Below are 27,359 nucleotides of genomic sequence, written 5' to 3'. Positions count from 1 at the left end.
TAGGTTGATAAAATAGAATTCCGATCAAAGATTTTAAACTATCAGTAAAGGACAACAAAGTGCTTTCTATTGGAAACCAGGATTGGATTTGCACTCAAGTAAAACCTACAGCATCCTTTTATACAGACTTGCAAGGGCAATCCGTTTGTTACTTTACAAGTGAATGAATTGACAACTTATCTATGAACCCATATATTCTTCTCCCTTTCGAGACCTTCCCTCAAACGTGGGGAGACAAAACATTACTTTTCTCTTCTTCAACTAAAAACAAAGAGTTTCAAACAAATATTTTCAATGTGTAATCTCCATTAACATAGATACGACTCTTTGAATCATGGTATATTCATAAGAGCAATGCATTCATACCGCATTTGAAGGATCTTGATTCCAGCTCAAAGTAAGGAAGAAACTTTCCATCCAGCCTCTATCGTGACATCATAGAAGATATAAAAAAAATGTTGATGTATACATAAAGCTACCTTAAACATATAAATACGTTACTTTTTGCAAGAGTTCTTCGTACATTATCATTATCATTACTTGGGGATTTCTCATTCCTCGATGTAGATTCTTCCTTCCCATGGCTTCAAAGTTCTGGAAGATGCATCGACTTCCTTCTTTGGGTAGTTCCCAAACTCTAACTTAAACGATTCGCTGTCATTTGGAATCGTGAATTCCACACTATCAGAGCTAAAGTTCAAAGCAGCAAACAATTTCTTGTTGTCGTACTTCTTTGTGAAGCTGAAAAGCTTTTTGTTGTCCAAATCGATAAACTCAAAATCATAACCGTAGACAGTAATGTCCTTGTGCGCCTTTCTGAATTTCAAGGCCTCCTTCCAGAAATTCAAAACTGAGTTGGGGTCCTTAGTTTCAGCTTCAACGTTAATACCTTCTCTAAAAGACTCATTCAAATCAAACCAGGGCTTAGCATCAGGGCCAGAGAAGCCAGCATTTGGTTCTTCACCAGTCCATTGCATTGGGGTTCTGGCATGGTCTCTGGAGATAAGGGCAATGGCTTCTAAAAACTTCTTCATCTCCTCAGATTTTTCCCCATGCTCTTCCTTAATCGCCTTGTAGTTGTTCCTAATTTCAACATCCTCATACTTCTCAACAGGCCAGTTCTTGAAGTTAATTTGGCCTAGCTCTTGTCCTTGGTACACATATAAGGTACCGGTCAAGGACACCAATAACACGGACAATAACTTACCAGAAATGACACGGTTCTCTGGAGAATCGTCACCAAATCTCGTGATAGAACGAGGTTGGTCGTGGTTTTCCAAATAGATTGTTGACCAACAGTCAGTCCCGTTAACGTACCTGAAAAGCTCTGCAAGGGCGATTTTCCAATCCTTCAATTCAAATGGGACCAAGTTGTAACGGAACAAGGGGGAAGTCCCAACATCGGTATGGGAAAAGTTGAATAGCTCACTAAGCTCGTGTCTGGAAGCACTTGTATATAGCTTCTTGGTCTCGTCGGATGCATGCTGCATTTCACCGACTGTCATGATCTCTCTACCATCCTTAACTCTGTCTCTGATAAACTTGTTCATTTCCTGATGGTACTCATGAATACGTGGTCCATTCAAGGTGAATGCGTCACTGGATTGCCAAGTAGAGTTTTTATCGATAATGGGGGCGTCTGGCAACTCAACAACCTTGGAGTACAAACTCCCCACATCGATTCTGAACCCATCAACACCATGGTCTAACCAATATCCAACAGCACTTTCGTAGATTGCCTTTCTGCAATCTTCGTTTTCCCAGTTGAGATCAGGTTGGGTGGAGCAGAACAAACGCAGGTAAAATTCTTGCGTCTTTTCATCGAATGTCCATGCGGAACCACCGAAGTAAGACTTCCAGTTGTTTGGAGGAATTGGCTTGCCTTCAGCGTCATAGCCCTTAGGAGCTCTCCAGAAGAACCAGTCACGCTTTGGGTTGGTCTTGGAAGATCTACTCTCTTTGAACCATTCATGTTCGCTGGAACAATGGTTGATGACCAGGTCGGTAATGAATTTCATACCTAGCTTGTGTGTTTTTTCAATCAAGGCAAAACAGTCCTCATTTGTACCATAAGTTGGCCACACCTTCTCATAGTTGGCAATATCGTAACCCATATCGTCTTGTGGCGAGTCGTAGAATGGCGAAATCCAGATGGCATCGGCGCCAAGCTCTTTGATGTACTCCAACTTGGAAGCAATACCCTTCATGTCACCCCATCCATCGTTGTTGGAGTCTTTGAAACTTGCTGGGTAAATCTGGTAGAATGTGGCCTCTTTCCACCACTTAGGTTCTGTTTCTGGATGCGCAGAAGAAATAGTCATTAAGAAAAGTTTTTAACTTATAAATATTTGTCCGTATGTTGCTTGATCAAAGCTAGTGCTGAAAGTTTTGTGAAAACAGTTCCACCTAGAATTCGACGTTCCATCAATTGCCATAACACTTAAATACCTTTCTATTTCATAGAGACCTTCTCTCTCATTCTGGAGGAAGTTGTGGTATGACCATAACAATAAAAGTAAGGCACATTGTTTATCCGAATATTTCAACGATTATAAGTATATAGTAAAACGTAGGCACGTAGCTCTATAATATGGCTGCCTTCTTCGTGAGATTTGATATCGTACAGTGAGAATACACTGCTAACTTTATTTTCAGGCAATGTTCCCTGAAATTCATGCTGCGGGCTTTTAATGCTCGTCCAAACCGCGGGGTTAACAACTTTATTTTCCGAGATATTCTCCCCACCACACTCTTACGTATTGCTTAACTGATTTTTTTCTTAGTGCCAGCATGTACCTCACTGTGTTCCACAGCATATAGATTCTTGCGACAATTACTCCGACATTACGCGATGGCTAGCTTGGTTAGGTCTGAATGCATATTCCACTAGAAGTTCATACCTGTGGGGAGAACAACAGCTTCGATGACGTAAAATTAAAGGCAGCGAAGCTGTCTACAGAATAACGTAGTCACGCACGAAAAAAGCAAGGATCTCATGTCTCACGTCTTACGAGCTGGTAGTGGAGGGTTTTCAAACATCGAATTTTACTTTCTTCTATTGTGGTCGTCGAAATACTAGCGGAGCTAAGTACTGAAAAATGTTCTTGGTAGTATTGAAGAGCGTGCGCGACATTATCAGTGTCATTTTTGGATGTCCCTGAAAGCATATTCAGAAGTACCAAATTCGGTTTTTTAAGGATCAAGATGATCGTGAGCTTGGAAATGTATGTCTGACCAAGAACAAGAAAAATGCGGTTAGAAGTTCCTCGAGGATATCTTATACATATATCTACATTCAAAGGGGATCTTGAACAACCCGTTAAATGGGCATAATCGCAACGAAATGAGAGGCTCGGATAGTGGGAAATGGTGGACTTGGTCTGCAATGCCATATAAAGTCCGGGTGACACATAATCCCCTGCAGTACCACGCCATACATACCATAATGCATTTTCTTCATCCCCGGGCATTACTATTTATCCCGGTATATTCTTTTATAACATATATACGCCTACATGAAATCATATTCTAGAGATACAGTACAGTAAATGAGAAAGAGAAAATCGAGCCAAACAATATTTTGCTTTGAATATGACTTTGAATAGGCAAACATGTGTCAAACAGGCATGCGACTGTTGTCGTGTCCGTCGAGTGAAATGCGACAGTAAAAGGCCGTGTAGCAGCTGTCTGCAGAACAATTTGAGTTGCACTTATCTGCAACCGTCTAAAAAGAGGGGCCCAAAATCTATTAGGTTAAGGAGCTTGAAAAAAATAGCAGAAGTACAGATGGTCAGCATGACTAATGTCATCACGACGGGTCCGGCGATGCGTGAGAAAGTTCCCCGGAAGCTGATCGAGCAGTGCTTGCGGCTTTATCACGATAGTCTATACGTGATCTGGCCTCTACTTTCCTATGATGATCTTCACAAACTTCTAGAAGAGAAATACGAAGACAACTACGTATATTGGTTTCTGATAGCTTTGTCGGCTGCCACCCTCAGTGATTTGCAAACTGAGATAAAGCTTGAAGACGGTACTTCTTTCACTGGGAGACAGTTATCCAGCCTTTGCATTTCATCGTGCCAACAATTTGACGATTTGGATAATAGCAATATATTCAACATTATGACATATTACTGTTTGCATCGTAGTTTTGCGCAAATATCCAATACGAGAACTTCATACCGACTTTGTTGTGAAGCAGTTAGTCTAGTAACAGTTGCTGGCTTACATAGAGAAGAAGCCTATGTGGCTCTTCCATTTGAAGAACAGCAGCTTAGACGGAAGTTGTATTATTTGCTTCTCATGACAGAGAGATACTACGCCATATACCTTCATTGTGCGACAAGTCTGGATGCAACTATATCGCCGCCGCAACTCGAGTTTGTTTCCGACCCCCAGCTTTCCCTGGATAGCTTTCTAGAAATGATTAGGATATTTACCATACCAGGGAAATGTTTCTTTGATGCTTTGGCTGCTAACTCTGCCAACACTTCCTGCACCGAAGAGTCCCTGAAGAAAATATGGAAAGAACTTCATACAACACCCTCAGAAATAGAACCGTGGTCTAATGGTTACATAGATATTTCGTTTTCTAGACATTGGATTAGGATACTAGCATGGAAACTCGTGTATTTAATGAGGGGTACAAAGTTTTCTTCAAATGTTAACAATGGGCGCATACCAGTAGAAATCGCCCGTGATATGTTGATAGACACGTACTTAACCCCAGAAAATTTATATGATGTTCACGGTCCTGGGATACCGATCAAAACGCTTGAAATAGCCACTGCTTTGGTGGACATTGTAGGCCAATATGACCATAACATGAAATTGGAGGCTTGGAATGTTTTGTATGATATATCCAAATTTGCTTTTTCCTTAAATCACTATAACAATGAAATGATAAAGAGGTTTTCAACAAAATGTCAAAGTGCCCTCATTACTTTACCCATTTCTAAACCTTTGCAATTAAATGACGATTCAAAGGATGATGAAAACATAATCCCTTGATTGATTTTTCATTTTCTGCTCAACCTCATTTGTGCTGAGAGGATGATAAAAATTTATGGCACGAAATTGCGTGTCTTCAATGCGGGGGTAATTAACCACTGCTACTTGAGATTCTTCTTCAAGAAAAAAGTGCTTGATTAGGCTTTTGGAGCCTGGTTTACAACTATAAAATAGTCTTTACCCGTTATACCTCGCTCTTTGGGAGTTATAAACAATGTTAATATTACTTGGTACGTCAACTTTAGCATCTCTCCCAAATTTTTCTGTATTAAACAGATTTTAGAAACTAATCGGCATATTCACTGGGGAAGTTACTAAGATGGTTATGTATTGATGAGAGACAAGTTTAGCATGAAAGAGATAGGCGGCATATAGGAATCTCAGGCAATGCCGTTCATTCTCATCTTTCCCTTTCGTATGATTCGATTATTATAGTTAACAAAATTTTATATACGACACGTGCAGTGATTTACTACCACAAAATTGCTTAGTATTATGATTGAGATACAAGTATACTATTGTCTTGAATTTTTCTTTTCAATGTTTGAGAATTATTATATCCATATTTGAAACAAAATAATACATTAAAAGCAGTTATTATTTGACAGAAAACGCGTGGCTTTTGATTTAGTGGAAAAAGCGGGAAGAAAAATTGATGTATTTTACAACAATGTAAATATTTCTCTTAATGAGAATATTTATTAAAATGGCTAGTACACTTCAATCCTCTTTGCTCTACTACGACTAACGACTCATTCACTCCTAGATTAGGATTATCGGCCCATCAATTAGTGAGAAGTTGACTGCCTGGAACAGTAGTGGGAATATTTTTCAGAAGTTTTCATTTGGACTTGTGTTGCTATCGCTTCTAATTAACCTGTATGAACTTCGAGGTGAGAAGATAATTCAAGCCAAGAATTTCTGTTTAATTTTAAAACGCGGAAGATTTTATTAGTGTGAAATAAGTGCAGCCTTTTCAATTCTCCTTCTAGGTGTCGTCGCCAGCCGCCTTGTTTAGTTTGTTAAGGGACTGCAACATACTGATTTAGATTTTCATTATAAAACTGGCATAGAGGACATTTTTATGTTCAGAGAATTTAGAGTTCGATCAAAATGTTTCTTATATGATGAAAAGGCAAAAACTTTGAATTTTATAACGACATAAGCACACCCAATAAACGCTTAAATAAACTTCATATTAAACATAATAACAAATTTCAACTTTTTTGTCAACTTTTTCCTATCTTTTCTGAAGCTCCATGAATACAAGAAAAATGGAATAAACTAAAACAATTACTGGTGTGTTACGCTGTTCGAATTCATATCTACGCACCAGATGCTTAAGAAAAAACTTCTCTTTTCATCACTACTTGGGTCGAATCAACGTAACTATCATCAATATATTGCTTAAAAAGGTAATTATGAATATTACACAAAAAATCAACTACAAACACATTTAGAGCTTTCTACCGGCTTTTGGATTATTCAATCATCCGAAAGAACTTTATCTAAAATTCGTTAGCTTCATTTAGCTCTTGCTGCATTGCGCTTGAGGACTGGTCAATGACGTTATCCACTTGCGAATCATTTTGACGCTGTCCCTTCCCGAAAGGATCAACTACAGTAGATGCAAATTTTCTAGCAGGGACACCTTGATTGAAAAGCTCATTAATTTCGCTAAATGTTCTACCAGTTGTCTCAGGCAAATCAATGATAACCCAAGCCAAAGTGACTGCAGTGAAACCACCCCAGTATAGGCCGGTTTTAGCACCCCAGTTCCAGTCACTCACGTTCAGCATATATGGCGTTAAAATGGCATTGATGACGGCCATCAAATTATAGCAAATACGAGCCATTACAATAGTTTTGGTCCTTAATTCTGCAGACGGAATTTCAGCCACAATACAGTAAACGACAGCTCCGATACCAGCGTTGTAAAAGAACGATAAAGCCAGCAGTAGACCACCAGCACCATTACTGGCATTGCTTCCGGATGCAAACCCCATTCCACCAATGATGAATAGACACACCATTTGAAATGCAAGACCATAAGCCAGGATACTCCATCTACCAACACGGCCAGATATCACCCAGGAACAAAGAGTGCCTGCTAAACCTAGACAGTACTGGATAAGCGAGAAAGTAAACGCCTTGTCAGTGGCCATCCCTGCCCTTTCAAAGAAATACGTCGAGTAACCTAGTAAAACGGCACCACTACTGTTTTGAGCAACCCAAGTCAAACACGCAAGCCTTGTTCTTCTTCCATCAACGCCTTTGAAACAGTTGAAGAACGACCCTGATTTAGATGCCAGAAGTCTCTCCTTCTCAATGGTCATCTCAATTTGCTTTAAAGTGATATCCACTTGAATCTCCCTCTCGGCAGCAGTGCCGCTCAGGATTCTATTCAAGGACTTTTTGGCCTCCGCAATCTTATTCTTTCTCACCAGCCACCAAGGCGACTCAGGAGCAAAGAAGATACCAATAATCAAAGGTGCAGGCCAGATCCATTGTAAGGCAAATGGCAACTTGTAGCCTAAATCGGAGTCTCCCAAATTCTCCTGGGAGTTTTTCATGATACCAGAAGCGAAAATTTGACCAAACAACCAACAAATATTGGAGTAACTGGTCATGTAATATCTCAGCGCTAGGGGGCAAACCTCCGAAGCATAGGTAACAGCCAGACTCTGGAAGCAACCCCATGGCATAGCAGACAGAATTTGCCCTACAGCGATCATGGCCAAACTTTTGCAGTAGTAAAGGATAAAAATATAAGCAGTCAACAAGCCGAGCGCCGTAATCATTGTGTAACGATTACCCATGAACTCGACCATGTAAGTGGTCATCTGTAAACCAATCATTTCACCACAAAGGACACACATGTTCAAACCAATTTGCCACTGCGAGGTAATTTCGTAGGAGCCTTCCGCATTCATAGTACCGAATTTCCTCTGGAAAACCGGTAATGCATAAAGTGCACTCAAAAGCGCAGTATCATAACCTTCCATGACTAAGGTAGTAGACACCAAGATGGACCATAGGGCTGCCTTTGGATATTTTCTCAAAGCTTGCCTTAAGGTCATGCTTTTTTCTTCACTATTAGCCTCATTGGCTTCATCAGTGGCAGCATTCGCTATCTTAATTGCATTATCATTATCATCGTCTGAATCACCCAATTGGGCTGAATTGGTGGTGAATTCGAGGTGACCCAATTCGAATGCACCATCTTTCTTTCCTTCTTCAAAATCCTCAGTGTTTAAAGCTCCACGTTGGTGTATTATACCACTGGAAGATTCCGGAACGCTACTATTCCTATCATCCAGGGTACCCTTTTTCTTGTTCACCAGTGATATGAAGTTCTTCATATTATATTATTCCGTGATGGTTCGATACTCTTATATGAGGTGGTATAGGAAAAAAACTCCAGGGGAATTTTCAAAAATAAATAATACCAAACTATTTATATAGAAAGTATGACACTTGATATTCCTGATCTTTCATTAGGTTTGCTGGAATTAAGTCTATCCCAGTTCAATGTACGTCACGATATGTCCTTTAATTATGCTAAGTTGTCATTTCTTGGTAAAAATCAACGGAGTATTACGTGATAGATCCAGTAGTCTTTATGGAAGCGGAAATTAAAACCGTAAAACTCCTTTCACGATAATTGTGCAGGTTCTTCTTTGGTTGACCCGAGTGTAAACCAAATTAGCAGACAAAGAAAAAAACCTTGTTCCTTGTGAGAAAAGGGCATGCAAAATAAAAGAAACGTCGTGGGTCAAATACGAGCATTCAAAAGTTGAATAATTCGATAGTATGTGCAGGAAATTTCTCGTTCTTTATCGTCGTTTCACCAATCCGAGTGCGGGATTACGCGTCATACTTAGGCCGTAGTAATCACATAACAGATAAAAATAGTTTTTTTATCATATAACCCTCAAGTATTCCTGCTTCCTCTAGTACTGTTGGGGTGTTTGGAGTGGAGGTATCGCATTTCTTCTATTCCATATTCTTTGTTGATTTTATTTTCTATCCATACATTATGCAGCGGAGCTCCCCAGAAACGCAATCCTTACAGAGGATATACGTAGCATCTGGAATTATTTTCGGTAAAAAAGTTAGCTGGTCAGCAGAAGGTAATACACAAGGATCTACCGCTTTCTTACATTATTGTCTAGTGAGCAGTATGATGTGTACCTGGAACTCAGGTACATGATGCGACTTTCCACGGGGTACTCGTGGTTGTGCATTCTGCCGCACATTCATTTCTTGCATTGCAGTAAACTCGTACACAGGAAGTATGGCAAATACGGGGAAATACGGGGAAATATGGGGAAATAAGCTTTTTTTTCTATTTCCTTCAATTCGGAGCATTTTTCGGGATAATACTGGACAATATAAGGAAATCGGGTATACTTTGGTGTTGTGCTTATATTATGTTACATTATACCAAGCCGATATTATTAGAGCTAGACGAATTCATAAATGTATGAGCGCAGTCACCGCTGATGGTACAATCATCTTCGTATAATAAATTAGAACTCGTAGTCTCCAACTCTGGATTCCTGTAAATATAATATATTGAGAAATGAATTTTGACATTCTTTCGAATATAGGATCTTGCTCTTTGTTTAAGGGCAATTAGGAAAAAAGTGATAACAGAAGGGAAAGTAGCAACAAGAGTGAAGAATTTATGGTAATTATTCGTGAATATCGTAATGAAAAGAGGACACCGTCTACAAAATTTGCTGCCTCAACTTCAAAGACTTCGGTGATAATAGTAAAATAGCTTAAATGCGACTAAATTGAAGAGCTAAGCGCCGATGCGATGTCTGTTTCTTCACTCTGTGAGTGTCCTCAGGAGAATATGGTTTATGATATCACAAACCATGCCAAGGTTTAGCCTCGTTACGGTATGAACGAGAAATACTTCCGTATTATGGACAATCTCATGAAAGAGGCATTAAGGCGATCGTTAATTGGTGAGTCTAATAAAACATTTCTTCAAATACCAACCCAAAGCGTGACTAGTGCTTCTAAAGATCTCCTAAGGGTACGATGAAAGGGTAATCCAATTCTCCAAAACAACTGGAGGGTTTTTTTTGGTGGATAAGCCTGGACACATTATGAGAAAACAGGTAAGTTCTCCATTCATGTTTCTTGCTCCTGGTTAGCCTGATTTCAATTGGGAGAATGAAGAGTGCCGTAAGGTCATTCTACGGATTTTCAGTAAGGTATTAGTTATGTTGCAATGTCGGTGGGTTTAAATTTACGTAACTAGAGTGTACTCCAAATTGGAGGCGTATCGTATGGTTTTCTTACCAATTCAACCACACTTTGCGAGAATGAGACAGCTCTTTCTTATAAACAAATCGCGCATTCACGAGTATTATAAGGCAATATTCCAGTAGGTTCCAGAGAGTAAAGAAATTTCAAATGTAGTGTAGGCTCATCCCCTTTACTTGCAAGACCTTGAGTAAGTCTTTATCGAAAGCTTTTTGTTAATCGTATTTGCTTAGTGCGTAGCTACCATCTAGCTTCTCAAAAATCATGGTCGAGCTCACCGTGCTTTGCATTCTCGGTTTGGATCTCTTGAATGGCACGAGTTCTTAGTCATCCTTATCATTTCATTAACTGGTATTGCCTTTCAAAGACACGAGCTGTTGAAACTTACTTCGATACAGAAAGATGGAGCAAATAGGAATACTATCAGTATTTATGCTATCATCAACGCGAATATGATGGGTACTAGGGAAAATAAGGGAAGTTTTCTAAGGTATTCACTTTGCTTGCCAAAAGCCTTGGGAGAGGATATTCCATGACGAGCCTGATTATTTTCACGAAGAATACCAAACTATAAATTAATAATAACGAGTCATTTGGATATAAAATCAAAAAGAAACTGAATTAAAAAATAATACTCCGTTCCCCTCTTCTATTAAAACCTCATGGATGAGAAGGAAACCCAAAAATACTCTGACATGTGGTTATAGCATCCAGTTCACAGTTTAGACTACCGCATATTGTTAATGCTCGCTAAAGACTCTTACGGCAAAAAATCGATTGATATCTTCAATCTCAGTAGGGACACACCTGTTGTTTCTCAGTGCCCAACTACAATTTTTCCTATGCCCTTTTTGTGTGGTGATCATACATCTTGCCACAACACTTAAGTGTTCATAAATCGTGTTAACAATGATATGAAGGTATATTCCATTTTCAAGGATCGCTTTCGGTGATAGTTACTAAGCATTCATTTTTCTTTTTATTTTTCATTGAACTATCCTGGCCTTTTCCATACACTTAGTTAACATTGATTATCAATTTCGTGTTCTGTCGCCCAGCTGGGAGCTGTCTTCAGTTGATATGTCACTTGAATTCAAATGCTTCATAATCAAATACTCTGAACACCATGTATCTCTATGGAGAGGCCTTTCAGGTGTGTCAATCTAGCGACAATATCTTTATCTTTATATTTACTTTAATGATTGCTATTGGAATCTTTAAAACTTGAGCGATAGAGCTGAAGAACCGTTACTGTTCATTGATCATTGGGTCTGTTCTTGGGGTGCAAAAAAAAACAGCCATCTAAGTACTACTTTTCATTTTCAACTAAATGGCCATCTCTTACAATATAAAAATTAGGATGAATGAGGGAATATGTTTAGCACTCCTCATTTATAGTATGTTAAGGAAATTCAGAATAACCGCGTGAAGTGGAATATCGATCATCAAACTTGTCGTCTTTTACCATCATAAACATCTCTAGCGTTGTCTAGGGCTAATTGCATTTCGTGCGGTATCACGCATCTTATCCCTCGCAAATACCTGTGAATCGGACGAATTCATGGAATAATATAGTTAACTTAAACCCCACACCAAAGATTATCGGAAGTAATGGAGGATATCGGTACTATTTGTTGAGCCTATAGAAAATGAACAGTATTTTAAAACATGGAAGATTGAACGGATTTTACGAAACATTTTGCAGCCAACAGTTCTCAAGGAGAACTTTTGTTTGTTCCGGATACCCGTGCAGAGAAGTCTCACAGGGAGGGAGCATAATCAGGATCTTAAGTTTTTTATTCCCAGCAACATGTACATGAACATCCTACCAAATTTTGGTGTATCCTTTTGTAGGACCACAAGCTGTTTATTCTGAACTGCAATTGTTAAACAATATACAATACAATACCGTTACGTGATCATGACATATAAAAATATACAAACTTATTGAAGATAGAGTTAACGTTCACTCTTTTGATAGTATCTGCTCACTTATCCGGAAATAAATAGAAAAGCACAGCTACCACTCTCTCAGAGTTTCAAACTCTTGAGCAAACGCCGGTATCTTCATTTTTTATTCATCGATGTAGACCCTTCCTTCCCATGGCTTCAAAGTTCTGGAAGACGCATCGACTTCTTTCTTTGGGTAGTTCCCAAACTCTAACTTAAACGATGCGCTGTCATTTGGAATCGTGAATTCCACACTATCAGAGCTAAAGTTCAAAGCAGCAAACAATGTTTTGTTATTGTACTTCTTTGTGAAGCTAAACAACTTTTTGTTGTTCAAATCGATGAACTCAAACTCATAACCGTAGACAGTAATGTCCTTGTGCGCCTTTCTGAATCTCAAGGCCTGTTTCCAAAAGTTCAAAACAGAGTTTGGATCATTGGTCTCGTCCTCAACATCAATGCCTTCCCTAAAGGACTCATTCAAATCAAACCATGGTTTAGCGTCGGGACCAGAGAAGCCAGCATTTGGTTCTTCATGAGTCCAAGGCATAGGGGTTCTCGCATGATCCCTAGAGATTAAAGCAATTCCTTCCAAAAACTTCTTCATTTGGTCTGATTTTTCCCCATGCTCTTCCTTTATAAGCTTGTAGTTGTTCCTAATTTCAACATCCTCGTACTTTTGAACAGGCCAGTCCTTGAAATTGATTTGACCCAGCTCTTGTCCTTGATAAATGAACAAAGTGCCGGTCAGCGACGCCAATAGAACTGACAATAACTTACCAGAAATGACACGGTTCTCTGGAGAATCGTCACCAAATCTCGTGATAGAACGAGGTTGGTCGTGGTTTTCCAAATAGATTGTTGACCAACAATCAGTCCCGTTAATGTACCTGAAAAGCTCTGCAAGGGCGATTTTCCAATCCTTCAATTCAAATGGGACCAAGTCGTAACGGAACAAGGGGGAAGTCCCAACATCGGTATGGGAAAAATTGAATAACTCACCAAGCTCGTGTCTGGAAGCACTTGTATATAGCTTCTTGGTCTCGTCGGATGCATGCTGCATTTCACCGACTGTCATGATCTCTCTACCATCCTTAACTCTGTCTCTGATAAACTTGTTCAATTCTTGGTGAAACTCATGAATACGTGGCCCATTCAAAGTCATTGGATCACTGGATTGCCAAATTGAGCTCTTATCGATAATGGGAGCGTCTGGTAAGCCGTGGACTTTAGAATACAAGCTCCCCACATCAATCCTAAAACCGTCGACACCATGGTCTAGCCAATATCCAACCGCACTTTCGTAGATTGCCTTTCTGCAATCTTCACTTTCCCAATTAAGGTCTGGTTGACGAGTGGCAAACAAACGCAGGTAAAATTCTTGCGTCTTTTCATCGAATGTCCATGCGGAACCACCGAAATAAGACTTCCAGTTGTTTGGAGGAATTGGCTTGCCTTCAGCGTCATAGCCCTTAGGAGCTCTCCAGAAGAACCAGTCACGCTTTGGGTTGGTCTTGGAAGATCTACTCTCTTTGAACCATTCATGTTCGCTGGAACAATGGTTGATGACCAGGTCGGTAATGAATTTCATACCTAGCTTGTGTGTTTTTTCAATCAAGGCAAAACAGTCCTCATTTGTACCATAAGTTGGCCACACCTTCTCGTAGTTGGCAATATCGTAACCCATATCGTCTTGTGGCGAGTCGTAGAATGGCGAAATCCAGATGGCATCGGCGCCAAGCTCTTTGATGTACTCCAACTTGGAAGCAATACCCTTCATGTCACCCCATCCATCGTTGTTGGAGTCTTTGAAACTTGCTGGGTAAATCTGATAGATGGTGGCCTCTTTCCACCACTTAGGTTCTGTTTCTGGATGCGCAGAAGAAATAGTCATTAGTATAAAATAATCTTACGTGAGTAAATCTGATTAATCTTACGTGAGTAATCTCTTTGATTTACTTATGCTCCTAGAGTTTGAAATTTCCCGGTTACCAACACAACATGTATTACTGAGAACTTAATTGTGCCCTTTAAGTACAATTATATTTCATGAGAAAACTAATCTTCCTAATTCAAAGTAGTGTGCGCCATGACAAGAGTTAAGAAATGAGCTACTTTGTTTTCTCCGAATATCTCAACGGAATATTAGAACTTCGGCAAAATAACTCAGTGACATAGATACCAGATTGCTTCATCAAGGGGCTTGATTTTGTGGGGTAGAAGTGCAATAATCAACCTTATCCTCTAATCCATCTTTAGTTGAAAATGATGCTAGTGCTTACTTGTACAAAGGTTATGGGGTTATTGTCCAAATTTCCCCGAGAAATTCTCCGAGATATTCCCCTGCGACAAAGACCCTATCCTTACGTAACGTATAAACTGATCTCGGTTTATTTCCTGATGCCGAGAATTTCTCCGAGAATTAACGCCCCTCACCCCACGCGAATAAACTTTTTTTCTCCAGTTCAATGGATAATCTTTTATGTCCCTTAAACAATACACATGCATATACACACGAACGATGCAGATGGGGGATATCCATTCGAAAGAGTACACTAGCAGAAATACAAACGCGGTGGCACTTGATGTTTGCTGCATGGGAGAATATCTCCTTCTCTGTAAATTGCCTAATATATGCGCACAAAAAATTAACGCACAAAAATGCATGTCTCCTTTAGTTCCGTCTTACTCTATCGTTGTATCTCATTATTGCATGACTGCAACCAGGGAAGAATCCTGACCCGATGCTCTTTTTTCGTAATTACTTCGTAGTTGTAGAATCGTGAGTCTGTTCGATTTGAAAATTTTTCCATGAAGCTTGCCTCCACCTCATAATTTTAGTACGAACGCCCGAGCAGAGTGATCAACTTACATGCTTCAAGCCTCATTGAAAAGGCACTTCAAGGGCAGAGAGGTTGAGTTCTCGGGGAACCCTCTATATTTTCGAATAAATCATCCAAAACAGCTCTGCTTTTGGTCTAAAGTAGCCTGTTCTTTATTATGGTACCTCTTTTCTCCCGAATTTATTGCGGAGTCTTACCCCGCCCCCGGTTTTTATTGTCCGTTCCTCCATGATCAAGAACTTAAATACAACAGATAATGATTTCAAGATCCTTCTTTCACAGAAAATAAAGTAAACACCAAATGAAGCTAAAGAAAGGATTCTTTTAATATAAGTTTTATTTTAGAAATGACTTTGGCAAAACAAGCATGCGACTGCTGTCGTGTTCGGCGAGTAAAGTGTGACGGTGATAAACCATGTAATCGTTGCCTTCAACACGATTTGAAATGTACTTATCTACAACCATTGAAAAAAAGAGGGCCCAAAAATATTAGATCGAGAAGTTTAAAGAAAATTGCTGAAACGCAAACGTTCAGTGAAAATAACAACTGCATGACTGCTTTAGAAATATCTCTTAAGGTTCCAAAGAAACTTATTGATAAATGTCTAAGGCTATATCATGATAAACTATATGTAATTTGGCCTCTGCTCTCTTATGATGATCTTCATAAACTTCTGGAGGAAAAATACGATGACAACTACGTATATTGGTTCCTGATCGCTCTGTCGGCCGCTACTCTTAGTGATTTGCAAACTGAGATAGATTTTGAAGATGGTACTTCTTTTAGTGGAAGACAGTTAACGTTTCTATGCGTCTCATCACGCCAGCAATTCGATGATCTCGACAACTGCGATTTGTTCAAAATTATGACCTACTACTGTTTGCATCGGTGCTTCTCACAGTTTTCTGACACAAAGACTTCATACAGACTTTCCAGTGCGGCAATTAGTCTTATTAAGGTCACGGAACTTCATAGAGAAAAATCATATGAGTCTCTTTCATTTGAAGAACAGCAGCTTAGAAGAAAGATATTTTATTTGCTTCTATTGACAGAAAGATACTACGCTGTATATATTCATTGTGGAACAAGCCTGGATGCTACCATATCCGCGCCACAACCTGAGATTGTAACTGACCCACGACTTTCTTTGGATAGTTTTCTGGAGATGATCAGGGTCTTCACTGTACCAGGAAAATGCTTCTTTGATGCTTTAGCTACTGACTCCTCTAATTCTTCCTGTACCGAAGATTCCTTGAAAAGAATATGGAAGGAACTTCACACAGCATCGTTGGAGATAGAACCATGGTCATATGGCTACGTTGATATCTCTTTCTCACGACATTGGATTAGAGTACTGGCCTGGAGGCTGGTTTTTCAAACAAAAAGTATCAATTTCTTATCCACCTCTAACAATGCACAAATACCTGTTGAGATTGCAAGGGACATGCTAGATGATGTGTTCTTGACTCCTGCTAATCTTTATGGAGTTCATGGCCCTGGAATACCCGCAAAGGCGTTAGAAGTGGCCAACGCGCTCGTAGATGTCGTGAATCAGTATGGCCAGAATACAGAATCGGAAGCTTGGAAGGTTTTGTGCGAAATATCAAAATTCGTTTTCTCTCTAAAACACTATGACGGAAAATTGGTCGAGAGTTTTGTAACTAAATGCCAAAGTGCTCTCATCACTCTTCCGATCTCTAGGCCTCCGAAGTCAAGTGAGGATTTGCGTAAAAGGTGACTTCAACTTATTTTTTTGTAGATTGTTTTATCACTAGTTCATGACGAACAATTTAAAAGGCGGCAAAATATCTGATGTAAATGAATTTTGGTTGTCAGTCAAAAAGATACCCGCTACTTCTTGAGGATCTCTTTTCTATAAAAAAGTGTTCCTGCTTTGGTGTCCTTTTCTGTATCAAGTGTACGAATTATTTTTTCAAGATCATGACTATTTGCACCTGAGTTAAAATCATTGAACAATCATCGTGACCTAAATATATTCCGATGTCTGTTATTGTAAATGAAAAGATGGCATTTTAAAACAGGTAATGTTATTTTATAGAGTCCGAGAGAATACGGCGGTATTGGCCAAGTTGTTAATATGACTGATATAGGTCACCTCTACGATTGGTGAAATTTGCTTAATGCAACAACGTCTATCACCTAACATATGGCCTACGAAGGATTATCGACATACTTTGTGTGATTTATTATCATCATATTTTATCCTATAAGTGCATATCTGGATTCTGTAAGGTAATGGAAAGATTTTCTTTTTTTCAGAGCTATCAAGCCAACTCTTGGAAAATGCTTACATAGCAGCCTTCTAACGATAATATATATACTGGAATAACATTACTTAGTTGGTATCCTTTACCGTTTTACATGCTTTTTCCATTCTTTTTTTTTTTTTTTTGTTATTACTTGACAATTATACACAATTAGTTTCGATATCTCAGAAACAAAAACTCTGTTTAGATAATGTAAAAACTGAAGTTCTGTGTCAAATAATAAAATCAAAAATTATAACGATAAAAAAATACTATATGTGTTAAATAAAATAAGAGTGTCATATTTACCTGTTGAATGAAAAATCATTTATTCATTATGGAAGGTGTACTCCGCCCTTCTTCTACCATGGAAGTTTCCATATCTTCCTTGGGGTCTTTATGAACAACTTCTCCAGCCGCTTTGGCAGCCGCAAATGGGTCTACTTTAGTCGACTTGAACTTTCTAGCTGGAATACCAAGCCTAAATAATTCGTTTATTTCCATAAAGGTTCTACCGGAAGTTTCAGGTAAATCGATAACAGCCCATACTAAAGTAGCAAAACATAGTCCTCCCCAGAAAAAACCTGACTTTGCACCCCAATTCCATTTTTCCGAGTTCAACTGGTATAATATCAAAACAGCAGTTACAATACATGCCATATTATAAGCGTTACGAGCTAGAATGATCGATTTAGTTCTTAGCCTCGAGGATGGTATTTCAGAAACTAAGCAGAAAACCACAGGGGCAATACCGAGGTTGTAAAAGAACGCGACAACCATTAACAGAGCACCACTTCCCATTTTGGCACCATGTGTGTCCGAGCATCCTAGACCTCCTATAATAAATAATAAAACAGTTTGAATGGCCAGTCCGAATGCGTAAAGATCAAATCTGCCAAAATATTTTGAAGCCCACCAGGATAAAAATGTTGCAGCTATACCAAGACAGTATTGAATAATACTAAAAGTGAAAGCTGTATCAGTACCAACACCAGCTTTTTCGTAGAAATAAGTTGAATACCCTATTAATTGTGTACCACAGGTGGTTTGACCGATCCAACACAGGCATGCAATTCTTGTTCTTCTCCGATTTATACAGTCCTTTACACAATCCCAGTAGGATCCTTCTGAATCCGACAGTTTTTGTTCCTTTTCAATAGTAACTTTGATTTTATCTAGTTCCATACTTACCAGCAATTCTTTCTCGGGACCCTTACCACTCAATGTCCTTTCTAGCGATATTTTCGCCTGTTCTATTCTTCCTTTTTTAATCAACCACCATGGTGATTCAGGTGCAAAGAAAATCCCTATTGCCAGGGGAAGAGGCCAGATCCATTGTAAAGCAAATGGTAGCTTATATCCCAATTCTGAGTTAGCATATTTGTTCTGGGAATTCTTCATGATACCGGCAGCAAAAAGTTGGCCGAACGCCCAGCATAAATTTGAATAAGTTGTCAGGTAGTATCTTAGAGCCAAAGGACAGATTTCGGAGGCATATGAGACAGTCAAACATTGGAAACAGCCCCATGGCATACCACACAGTACTTGGCCCACAGCAATCATGCCCAAACTTTTGCAAAAATACAGAATAAAAGTGAAAGCAGCTAAGAAGAACAACGCCAAAATCAACGTGTAACGATTACCCATATAATCCACAAAAGGGCCAGTCATTTGTAAACCAACAATCTCACCTGCTACAATACATAATGATAAACCAATCTGCCAAGAAACTGAAATTTCATATTCTCCCGTCTTACTATTCAGAGAACCGTATTTCTTTTGGAAAATAGGCAAAGCATAGAAAGATCCAAGAATGGCAGTATCATAACCTTCTTGAATCAGCGTTGTGGAGACTAACAGCGACCAAGCAGCAGCTTTAGGATATGTTTTCAAAGCTGTCATGAGTGGCATCCCCCTCTCACTTTCATCTGCATCCTTAGCGTCCTGGACAACTTCGTCGAGAATTCTCGGAACTTCCTCATCATTATCTTCATTATTATCGCTTGGTGTTAGTGAAATTTGACCGTATTCAAGATGGGAAAGATCAAAGTCAGATTTCTTACCTTGCTCCTGCATCTCTATCGAGTTGAGTTCTGTAGTTTTCATGCCGTTCTCGATCTCATCTAAGTTAGAGTCGATCTTGTCATTTTTTCTGTTTATCAATGAGGATAGGCCCTTCATTGTTAGTTAATAGTTTTTCGATGTAATTGTATCTGTTCTGTTGAATATTTTAAGACCCACCACAACAATTCTGAAGAATATTGTACCTCTTTATATAATGTATAGAAAGCACTATGTACTCTGACCGAAATGTAAAATGAAAACGGTTGGAAATGAACTAAACTGTGTGCCCATGGATACTTCTCTAGGTAGTTGTGATTCAATGTAGAATAGGCGACATCAGGAGAAGAGTTTATACAGCCACTGGGATGTACAAGAAGAATATTTCAAGAGCTTGTTGCCCACAAAAGCATGTGGGACGTTATAGAACCTGCACAAAACTGGAGTTAAACGTAAGAAAGGACGCAATATAATTTCGAATCTATAACAGTATGTCCTTCCCCTGAATAACTTCACTGCCTAGGTACGAAAACTAACAACCATTTGATTGTGATAAACGTTCCAAGCGGTAGAAACTTGTTGCAAACTCGCTTAAACTCTCGCTTTTATATAATCTTTTTCCTTTTTGCGGAGTTCGTTAAAAATATCGTACAATATGGGGTTTAGGTTTACAGGGTTTATCCGCGATTTTTCGCGAACTCCACACAATTAAGGTTTGTTCGAAGTCGATATAGTCTTTTCTTTTTCTTGATATATTATGGCCTGTGTAGTGGAATGATAGAATCAACGTATGACGGCAAGCTCCTTTGCTCGACCTTCCTCTTGCAGCATGATTTTCTGGGGTCACCACACAAGGTATAAAAAGCCCCGCGATTTAGTTTTAAAAGATATAAATCATTTCTTGTGAATAGATATTTAGATTAACTTGAAAGATAAATAAGTCAAACATAACCAAAATATAGAAATGACTATCTCTGATCATCCTGAGACTGAAAAGAAATGGTGGAAAGAAGCCACAATCTATCAAATCTACCCAGCAAGTTTTAAAGACTCTAACAACGATGGCTGGGGTGATTTAAAAGGGATAACTTCCAAGCTGCAGTACATCAAAGATCTTGGAGTTGACGCTATTTGGGTTTGTCCATTTTATGATTCCCCACAGCAGGATATGGGGTATGACGTATCTAACTACGAAAAAGTCTGGCCAACTTACGGTACCAATGAGGACTGTTTTGAGCTTATTGACAAAACCCACAAGCTTGGTATGAAATTCATCACTGATTTGGTCATTAACCATTGCTCTACAGAGCACAAATGGTTCAAAGAGAGCAGATCCTCGAAGACCAATCCAAAGCGTGATTGGTTTTTTTGGAGACCACCAAAAGGTTACGATGAAAATGGTAAACCAATCCCTCCAAACAACTGGAGATCTTTCTTTGGTGGACCGGCCTGGACGTTCGATGAAACTACAAATGAATTCTATTTGCGTCTATTTGCCAATGACCAGGCTGATTTGAATTGGGAAAACGAAGATTGCAGAAAAGAAATTTTTGAGAGTGCTGTTGGATACTGGCTAGACCGTGGTGTGGACGGCTTTAGAATAGATACCGCTGGTTTATACTCAAAACGTCCTGGCTTACCAGACTCTCCAATTTTCGACAAAACCTCCGAGTTGCAACACCCGAATTGGGGGTCTCATAATGGTCCTAGAATCCATGAATACCACCAAGAGTTAAACAGGTTCATGAAAAATAGAGTTAAAGATGGAAGAGAAATAATGACAGTAGGTGAAGTTGCTCATGGGAAAGATAATGCATTATACACCAGTGCAGCCAGATACGAAATCAGTGAAGTTTTTTCTTTCTCACACGTCGATATTGGCACCTCTCCATTTTTCCATTACAATAAGGTCCCCTTCACTTTAAAAGAATGGAAGGAAGCTATTGCATCTAACTTCTTGTTTATCAACGGTACTGACAGTTGGGCTACTACCTATATCGAGAACCACGATCAACCTCGCTCAATCACGAGATTTGCTGATGATTCACTCAAATATCGTACCGTATCCGGTAAGCTGTTGGCATTGTTGGAATGTTCATTGACAGGTACGTTGTATATCTATCAAGGCCAGGAGCTGGGCCAGATCAATCTCAAAAACTGGCCAATTGAAAAATACGAGGACGTCGATGTCAAAACCAATTACAATATCATCAAAGAAAAGTTTGGCAAGGACTCCAAGGAAATGAAGGATTTTCTTGAAGGGATTGCCTTGGTATCTAGAGACCATTCGAGAACCCCCATGCCATGGTCTAAAGATAAACCCAATGCTGGCTTTACGGGTCCAGACGTCAAGCCCTGGTTCTTCCTGAACGAATCGTTTCAACAGGGAATCAATGTTGAGCAGGAAACGAAAGACAATGGTTCAGTCCTCAACTTCTGGAGAAGGGCTCTGCAAGCTAGAAAGAAATATAACGATCTTATGGTTTATGGTTACGATTTTCAGTTCATTGATTTAGACAGTGACAAAATCTTTAGCTTCACTAAAGAGTATGAAGACAAGACGCTGTTTGCAGCCTTAAATTTTAGTGGTGAAGAAGTTGAATTCAACTTACCAAGAGAAGGCGCTTCCTTATCTTTCATGCTTGGAAATTACGACGATGTGGACGCCTCCTCTAGAGTGTTGAAACCTTGGGAGGGTAGACTATACCTCGTCAAATAAACTCCTCATCAATTGGCGGCCTCTTTAACAAGCAAAAGCTGGCCCTCATTGGATAGATTTTTCTTAATATGTAAGTGATGATGACGTGAAGGTATTTGTAAAAAATCACATTTACCACAATGGTGAATAGACTTTTAACAATTTCTATCGTCAATTATGATATTTTAATGTGTATAATGTGAATCGCAAAATATTACTGAAACATAAATAATACCAGCCTTCTTTGTAGATAAGACTAAGAAACGAAAACTTGTTACCAGTTCCTGTGTTGGTATTCTGATCATGAATAATGAGAATCCTTTATTATATTGAACGGTGAAAAAGAAAAGGGCAAACATAAAATAGTGGGACCGCTAAATAAATGTCACTGGCAGATTACTATAATGGTAAGCACGTAGTTATTTAATGTTTATGTGAAGACTTTAACAGACTTATATCGATGCTGATAGTACATTTTTCCGAATGTCCGTGGTGGGTTTATTGCTATGTCCAGTGTCATGTAACTCCCGAACGAGATTCAAGGACGTTTTTACATTACCTCTGGCTGCGTTTACGTCAAACCCAATCACAACTGGTGCTTCGACATTGCCATCACTTATTGCTCGGTAATAGTGTTTACTAAGCGATTGTTAATATATAATGTGCGTCTATTTTTCCAGCTGGTTTTTCAAGCCATATAGAACAAAGTGCCGATATGGTTATAACTCCAATAACTGCGTTGCGGTGCCACCCCATGATCATTTTATGAAAAACAGTAAGGTAAAAGATGGGAGGAGTATAATGCTATTACTTTTTGAGTTTTTAATGCTAGCACATTGTATTACCTAAAGACTTCCTCAGTAGTGGCTTCACCTTATCTTACTGCGAGATTACAAATCCACATTCCACATTTGGTTTTTATTTTATGTATCACTCGATTGTTCGTCGGAAAAATGCACCTCGCTTGGATTACCACAAACTTATCTAGTTTAAAGATGCACAAGCTCAGCTTCCAGGAGACACATCCAGAATAGAATGTTCGTATGATAGCTCTCATGTTTGTCTCTCTTCATCTCTGAATAAAAGAGTCACATAGCACCCAGCGGCAAAGGTTTCCTAAAATGCGGAACTCTAGTACTGTTCTCGAATTCATTTTACCATTAAAATAGATTTAGTTCAGTGAACGCTACTTTCGTTTCAGGGCTCAAAGTTTCGTAGCACCTCAAACATACATTCATTCTCGTCAATAATTTCATGACCATGTACAAGACTGTAGACCCCTAAAATATACGACTCCGGCACCTGAGAAGTCCTTTATTTTCTATTTTAAGAAAAGAAAAATCTACAATTTTCCGTAGCAACCGTTTAGTATGAAAACCAGATAACCTGTGAACGAGGGTTCGAGCAAAACTTGGCTTTTTGGCTTTGTTTCTTGGCCAACAGCTGCAGCTGCATCTAAAGGCACCTAAGAGGTACCTCCGCTGTGAAAGAACATTCTTGTGCCCTGGGAAAGCAACGAAAGATGTAGGCAATATAAAGCGTGCGTCTCGTATACGGGACCTATGAAAGACGCATCGCTTCAGCACAGAAGGAAGCATCTCCATAATAACAGAACGGATATGTGTGAGACCAGAGTAGTCACATGAGGAAATTGATATGAAAAGCAGGCTCCAGGTGATGTCTCGTTTGGGAAGGAAAATTGGCTAGGAAGTTCATATAAATAGGGCTGCTATGGTCACCTATCTGAGAATATTCCGTCCTTCCCTTATTCATATGTAAGTCCATATCACCACTAAGAAACAAAACAAATACAATGGTAAAATTAACTTCAATTGCTGCTGGTGTTGCTGCCATCGCTGCTGGTGTCTCTGCCACCACCACTTTGGCTCAATCTGACGAAAAAGTCAACTTGGTCGAGTTGGGTGTCTACGTCTCGGATATCAGAGCTCACCTGGCCCAATATTATTCTTTCCAAGCCGCCCACCCAACTGAAACCTACCCAATCGAAATTGCAGAAGCTGTTTTCAACTACGGTGATTTCACCACCATGTTGACTGGTATTGCCCCAGACCAAGTCACCAGAATGATTACTGGTGTGCCATGGTACTCCAGCAGATTAAAGCCAGCTATCTCTAGTGCTTTATCGAAAGACGGTATCTACACCATCGCTAACTAAAGATAGACGCCTTTACGAATGAAATGTTATAGGCATTGGAAAGTAACGAAAAATGAAAAAAGTTTTTTTTTTTGATGGTACGAAGGGTTTAATTTTATGCAAGTGTATATCAATATATAAAGGAACAGGTTATCCATCAAAGTGGAAAAATTCTGATTCCTAGCAATAATGTTAAACATGTGAATAAATTTCAGTATTGTTCTACGCAATGAAGATGAGTTATAAATCCGCGACAAATTTTGCGATTCTTTTATACTGAGAGATATTTATATACATTATGGGAGATTCTACAATTAGGGGTAACCCTTAAAAATTCAAGAATCTGGGGAGATTAATCTAATTGTCAGCTGCCCTCGTATATGTCTCATTCATACTCTCACTGTGTTATCAATGTTCCTCGTGTCGACTTCCATTAAGTCCAATAAAGAGTTTTAAATATAAATTACTTTCTACAAGATGTCTCTGCACCTTGAGCACACTACATATTGATACTTGAGTATCGCAATACAATCAAAAAGAGAATAAATCAGAATAGACTGGAAAACCCGAGAAACGTATAATGAATACCTTGAAACAGTTGAAAATATACTAAGAGTAGTAGCACCCGTTGTTATAACCCTCTACGGAACGTGGGTAGCTCAATGGGGACTAACTTCTGCTCCTATAATATGAGACCTATTGCCAACTAGACTCATTAAATATTGTCTAGTCTACTGCCGCTTAAAATATTAGCATTATGGACAGTGCTTCTGGCCTTGGAAAGCAATACGTTTAATCAAAGCCACACATCATCGCAAGCAGAATGTATTTCTTTGATATATGGCCACAGTTCACAATCCGTGAAACTGACTGACCCATGAGCTTGCGAAGATGCCGGTGCACTGAAATGCCGTATAAAGAATTTTTCACAATCAATGCCATCCGAAAACAATACTTCTGAGTTCCAAATTTTCTGCTCAAACAAGTAAGCATTCGTCCTCTTCACGATTCGAGCCCAACTTCCTGCATCGGACTTCTCGTATTCACAACTAATGTATGATAAAAATCGCATTTTATCCACCAATGTCATTGATTGGAACCTGAATCTGTCCATCCCTATTAGATATTCAATTGTCAGACATAAAAGAACGAAGAAAAGACAAAGAACATTCAGTGAAGTTCTTATTCTTGGTGCAATTAAAATACCATTCAAGTAAGCGATATAGAGGCACAAAAAGCGTGGATTATTTATGGTTACTCTCTTGAAAGCCCAGAGGAGTTTGGAACCGTAGCGATGTTTCTGAAATTGAAGATGCCGTATCTCGATATTGGGCAGACACCTTTCAGAATTGATCGAATGCCATTGTCTGTCTACCTGTCTAATATAAACTTGCAATGCTTCTTCAATGTAAGGGACAGAATCCTTAAATGTCTTGTTTTGGCTGCGTCGTCTTCTTTCACAGCGAATGGCTCTAGAACTGTCTTTCTGAATGCTTCATGGCAGCTGTTATCATCAAAAAAAAAGTACTTAGTGTTCCAAAGTTTGTTTTCATATAGATAGAAGTTGAAATTTTCTGCAACACGTTCCCAGTTTTCAATGTCTGTACCTGGTGTATTTTTAATAATCTCTTTAGAGAATTGAGAAACCTGTTTCCCTAAGGTACGTTCCCGGAATATGTATGAGTTTATCCATAAGCAGTACAGCACCAAAAACATAAGAGTAGTAACGGAAACTGGATAGCATCTATTGACACGTCGTTTCGAACCAGCGATGCTCGAATAACACATTTTGCCACGTAGTTTCCACCCAATAATGAGCGGTAACCACAGTAATAGCCAAGTACGGAATGTTAAGGAATTGAAGTTCTCATAGCAAGACCAGGTGAAAAAACCTCTGAATACATGCTTGGGTAGTGTGGAATTGTAGCAATCAAATATTTCAGATGATAAAGAACTCACGCTCTTTTCATATTTGGTTTCTGCCATGTCTGTGGCGATATGGTTCTGGAGACATAGTTTTGCATTTACGACTTCCTAGTAGTTGGCTTATTATACAGCTGTAAAATCATCATCTGTGTGTGTAGGCTGAAAAATGCCGCCCAAAGCTAAGCACGCGCACATTGTACAACAGTTGGCTGTATGATTGAAAGATGACAGCCGGTAGAGACAGACTTGAGTAGACAAAGCGTATTGAATGTTTGGTGTAACACATAAGATATCGTTGAAGCGTTAATATGGCTCGTGCGTTGCATGAAGTGCCAATCATTGTACTTCGCCCTATACATAACTGAATGCAGAAAGCCTTACGATTTATTGATCTTCCAAAAAACAATGCTCTCTCATATAGTGAATTCGACTTCGAAAACTGAAAGGAAACTAAAAACACCTTCCTTCTCAGACCGTTAGCTCTGGATGCTTATCTGTCCAGCACCTGCCAGCAACTTGCCTGTAAACGACCAATGCTTTCAGAATACATGTCTTTAATGTGGAGTGTACCTTGTTATTAACAAGTCCATCAGTACCTCAAGTTTCCTGACTATTTCTCATTTCCAGAACGGTATTCATTCTATTTTCGTTAGAGCTTTCGCAGTACAGGACAATCGCTAGCCTTATAAAAGCTATGCTAGAAAAGATTGTCATGACATACACCACGATCATATGTAAAATCGTTCACGTCATATACAATGCGGCCCTTATGTACGTGCGTTCACCATAGCCTTCGGTTGATAACTTCTACTAATACCTTCATTTTACGATCTTTACCAGAAAAGTCTAGCTCAAGCTGTTGGAATGAAAATCAATTGTCATCTATCAACTAGTAGTCATACTAATAGTATATTATCATATACGGTGTTAGAAGATGACATAAGTTATGAGAAGCTGTCATCAAAGTTAGAGGAAGCTCAAATGCAAGGATTGATATTGTAATAGGATAATGACTGACAACATATAAAGTGACAATAAAAGCATATACAGAATTATGTAGAATTACGAGTTCCCATTATTGGATTCCTATATTCTCGAGGAGAACTTCTAGTATATTCTATATACCTAATCATATTGTCTTTATCAACAATGGAATCCCAAC

General features: G+C 39.1%; 7 protein-coding genes across 7 annotated transcripts; 3 read left to right on the top strand and 4 right to left on the bottom strand.

The window, feature by feature from the left end:
* Positions 1 to 551: 551 nt before the first annotated feature.
* IMA1 (oligo-1,6-glucosidase IMA1) lies at positions 552 to 2,321 on the bottom strand (the record flags this gene model as incomplete). The annotated part of the gene is made up of 1 exon (XM_056226038.1): positions 552 to 2,321. The coding sequence occupies one exon, from the start codon at positions 2,319 to 2,321 to the stop codon at positions 552 to 554; it is 1,770 nt and encodes a 589-aa protein (XP_056079796.1).
* A 1,270-nt stretch (positions 2,322 to 3,591) lies between these two features.
* MAL13 (transcription factor MAL13) lies at positions 3,592 to 5,013 on the top strand (the record flags this gene model as incomplete). The annotated part of the gene is made up of 1 exon (XM_056226037.1): positions 3,592 to 5,013. The coding sequence occupies one exon, from the start codon at positions 3,592 to 3,594 to the stop codon at positions 5,011 to 5,013; it is 1,422 nt and encodes a 473-aa protein (XP_056079795.1).
* Positions 5,014 to 6,521: 1,508 nt separating this feature from the next.
* On the bottom strand, positions 6,522 to 8,375 carry MAL11 (alpha-glucoside permease; the record flags this gene model as incomplete). Its single annotated transcript, XM_056226036.1, has 1 exon — positions 6,522 to 8,375. One exon carries the CDS (start codon positions 8,373 to 8,375, stop codon positions 6,522 to 6,524), a length of 1,854 nt encoding a protein of 617 aa, XP_056079794.1.
* A 3,995-nt stretch (positions 8,376 to 12,370) lies between these two features.
* On the bottom strand, positions 12,371 to 14,140 carry SMKI16G0030 (glycoside hydrolase family 13 protein; the record flags this gene model as incomplete). Its single annotated transcript, XM_056226035.1, has 1 exon — positions 12,371 to 14,140. The coding sequence occupies one exon, from the start codon at positions 14,138 to 14,140 to the stop codon at positions 12,371 to 12,373; it is 1,770 nt and encodes a 589-aa protein (XP_056079793.1).
* A 1,296-nt stretch (positions 14,141 to 15,436) lies between these two features.
* On the top strand, positions 15,437 to 16,828 carry SMKI16G0020 (Zn(II)2Cys6 transcription factor; the record flags this gene model as incomplete). The annotated part of the gene is made up of 1 exon (XM_056226034.1): positions 15,437 to 16,828. One exon carries the CDS (start codon positions 15,437 to 15,439, stop codon positions 16,826 to 16,828), a length of 1,392 nt encoding a protein of 463 aa, XP_056079792.1.
* Positions 16,829 to 17,681: 853 nt separating this feature from the next.
* On the bottom strand, positions 17,682 to 19,538 carry SMKI16G0015 (sugar porter family MFS transporter; the record flags this gene model as incomplete). Its single annotated transcript, XM_056226033.1, has 1 exon — positions 17,682 to 19,538. One exon carries the CDS (start codon positions 19,536 to 19,538, stop codon positions 17,682 to 17,684), a length of 1,857 nt encoding a protein of 618 aa, XP_056079791.1.
* Positions 19,539 to 20,382: 844 nt separating this feature from the next.
* On the top strand, positions 20,383 to 22,137 carry MAL12 (alpha-glucosidase MAL12; the record flags this gene model as incomplete). The annotated part of the gene is made up of 1 exon (XM_056226032.1): positions 20,383 to 22,137. One exon carries the CDS (start codon positions 20,383 to 20,385, stop codon positions 22,135 to 22,137), a length of 1,755 nt encoding a protein of 584 aa, XP_056079790.1.
* Between the last annotated feature and the right edge of the window lie 5,222 nt (positions 22,138 to 27,359).

Source organism: Saccharomyces mikatae (assembly GCF_947241705.1).
Source record: "Saccharomyces mikatae IFO 1815 strain IFO1815 genome assembly, chromosome: 16".
Taxonomy (NCBI): Eukaryota; Fungi; Ascomycota; class Saccharomycetes; order Saccharomycetales; family Saccharomycetaceae; genus Saccharomyces; species Saccharomyces mikatae.
This window is presented reverse-complemented; position numbering and strand designations above follow the sequence as displayed.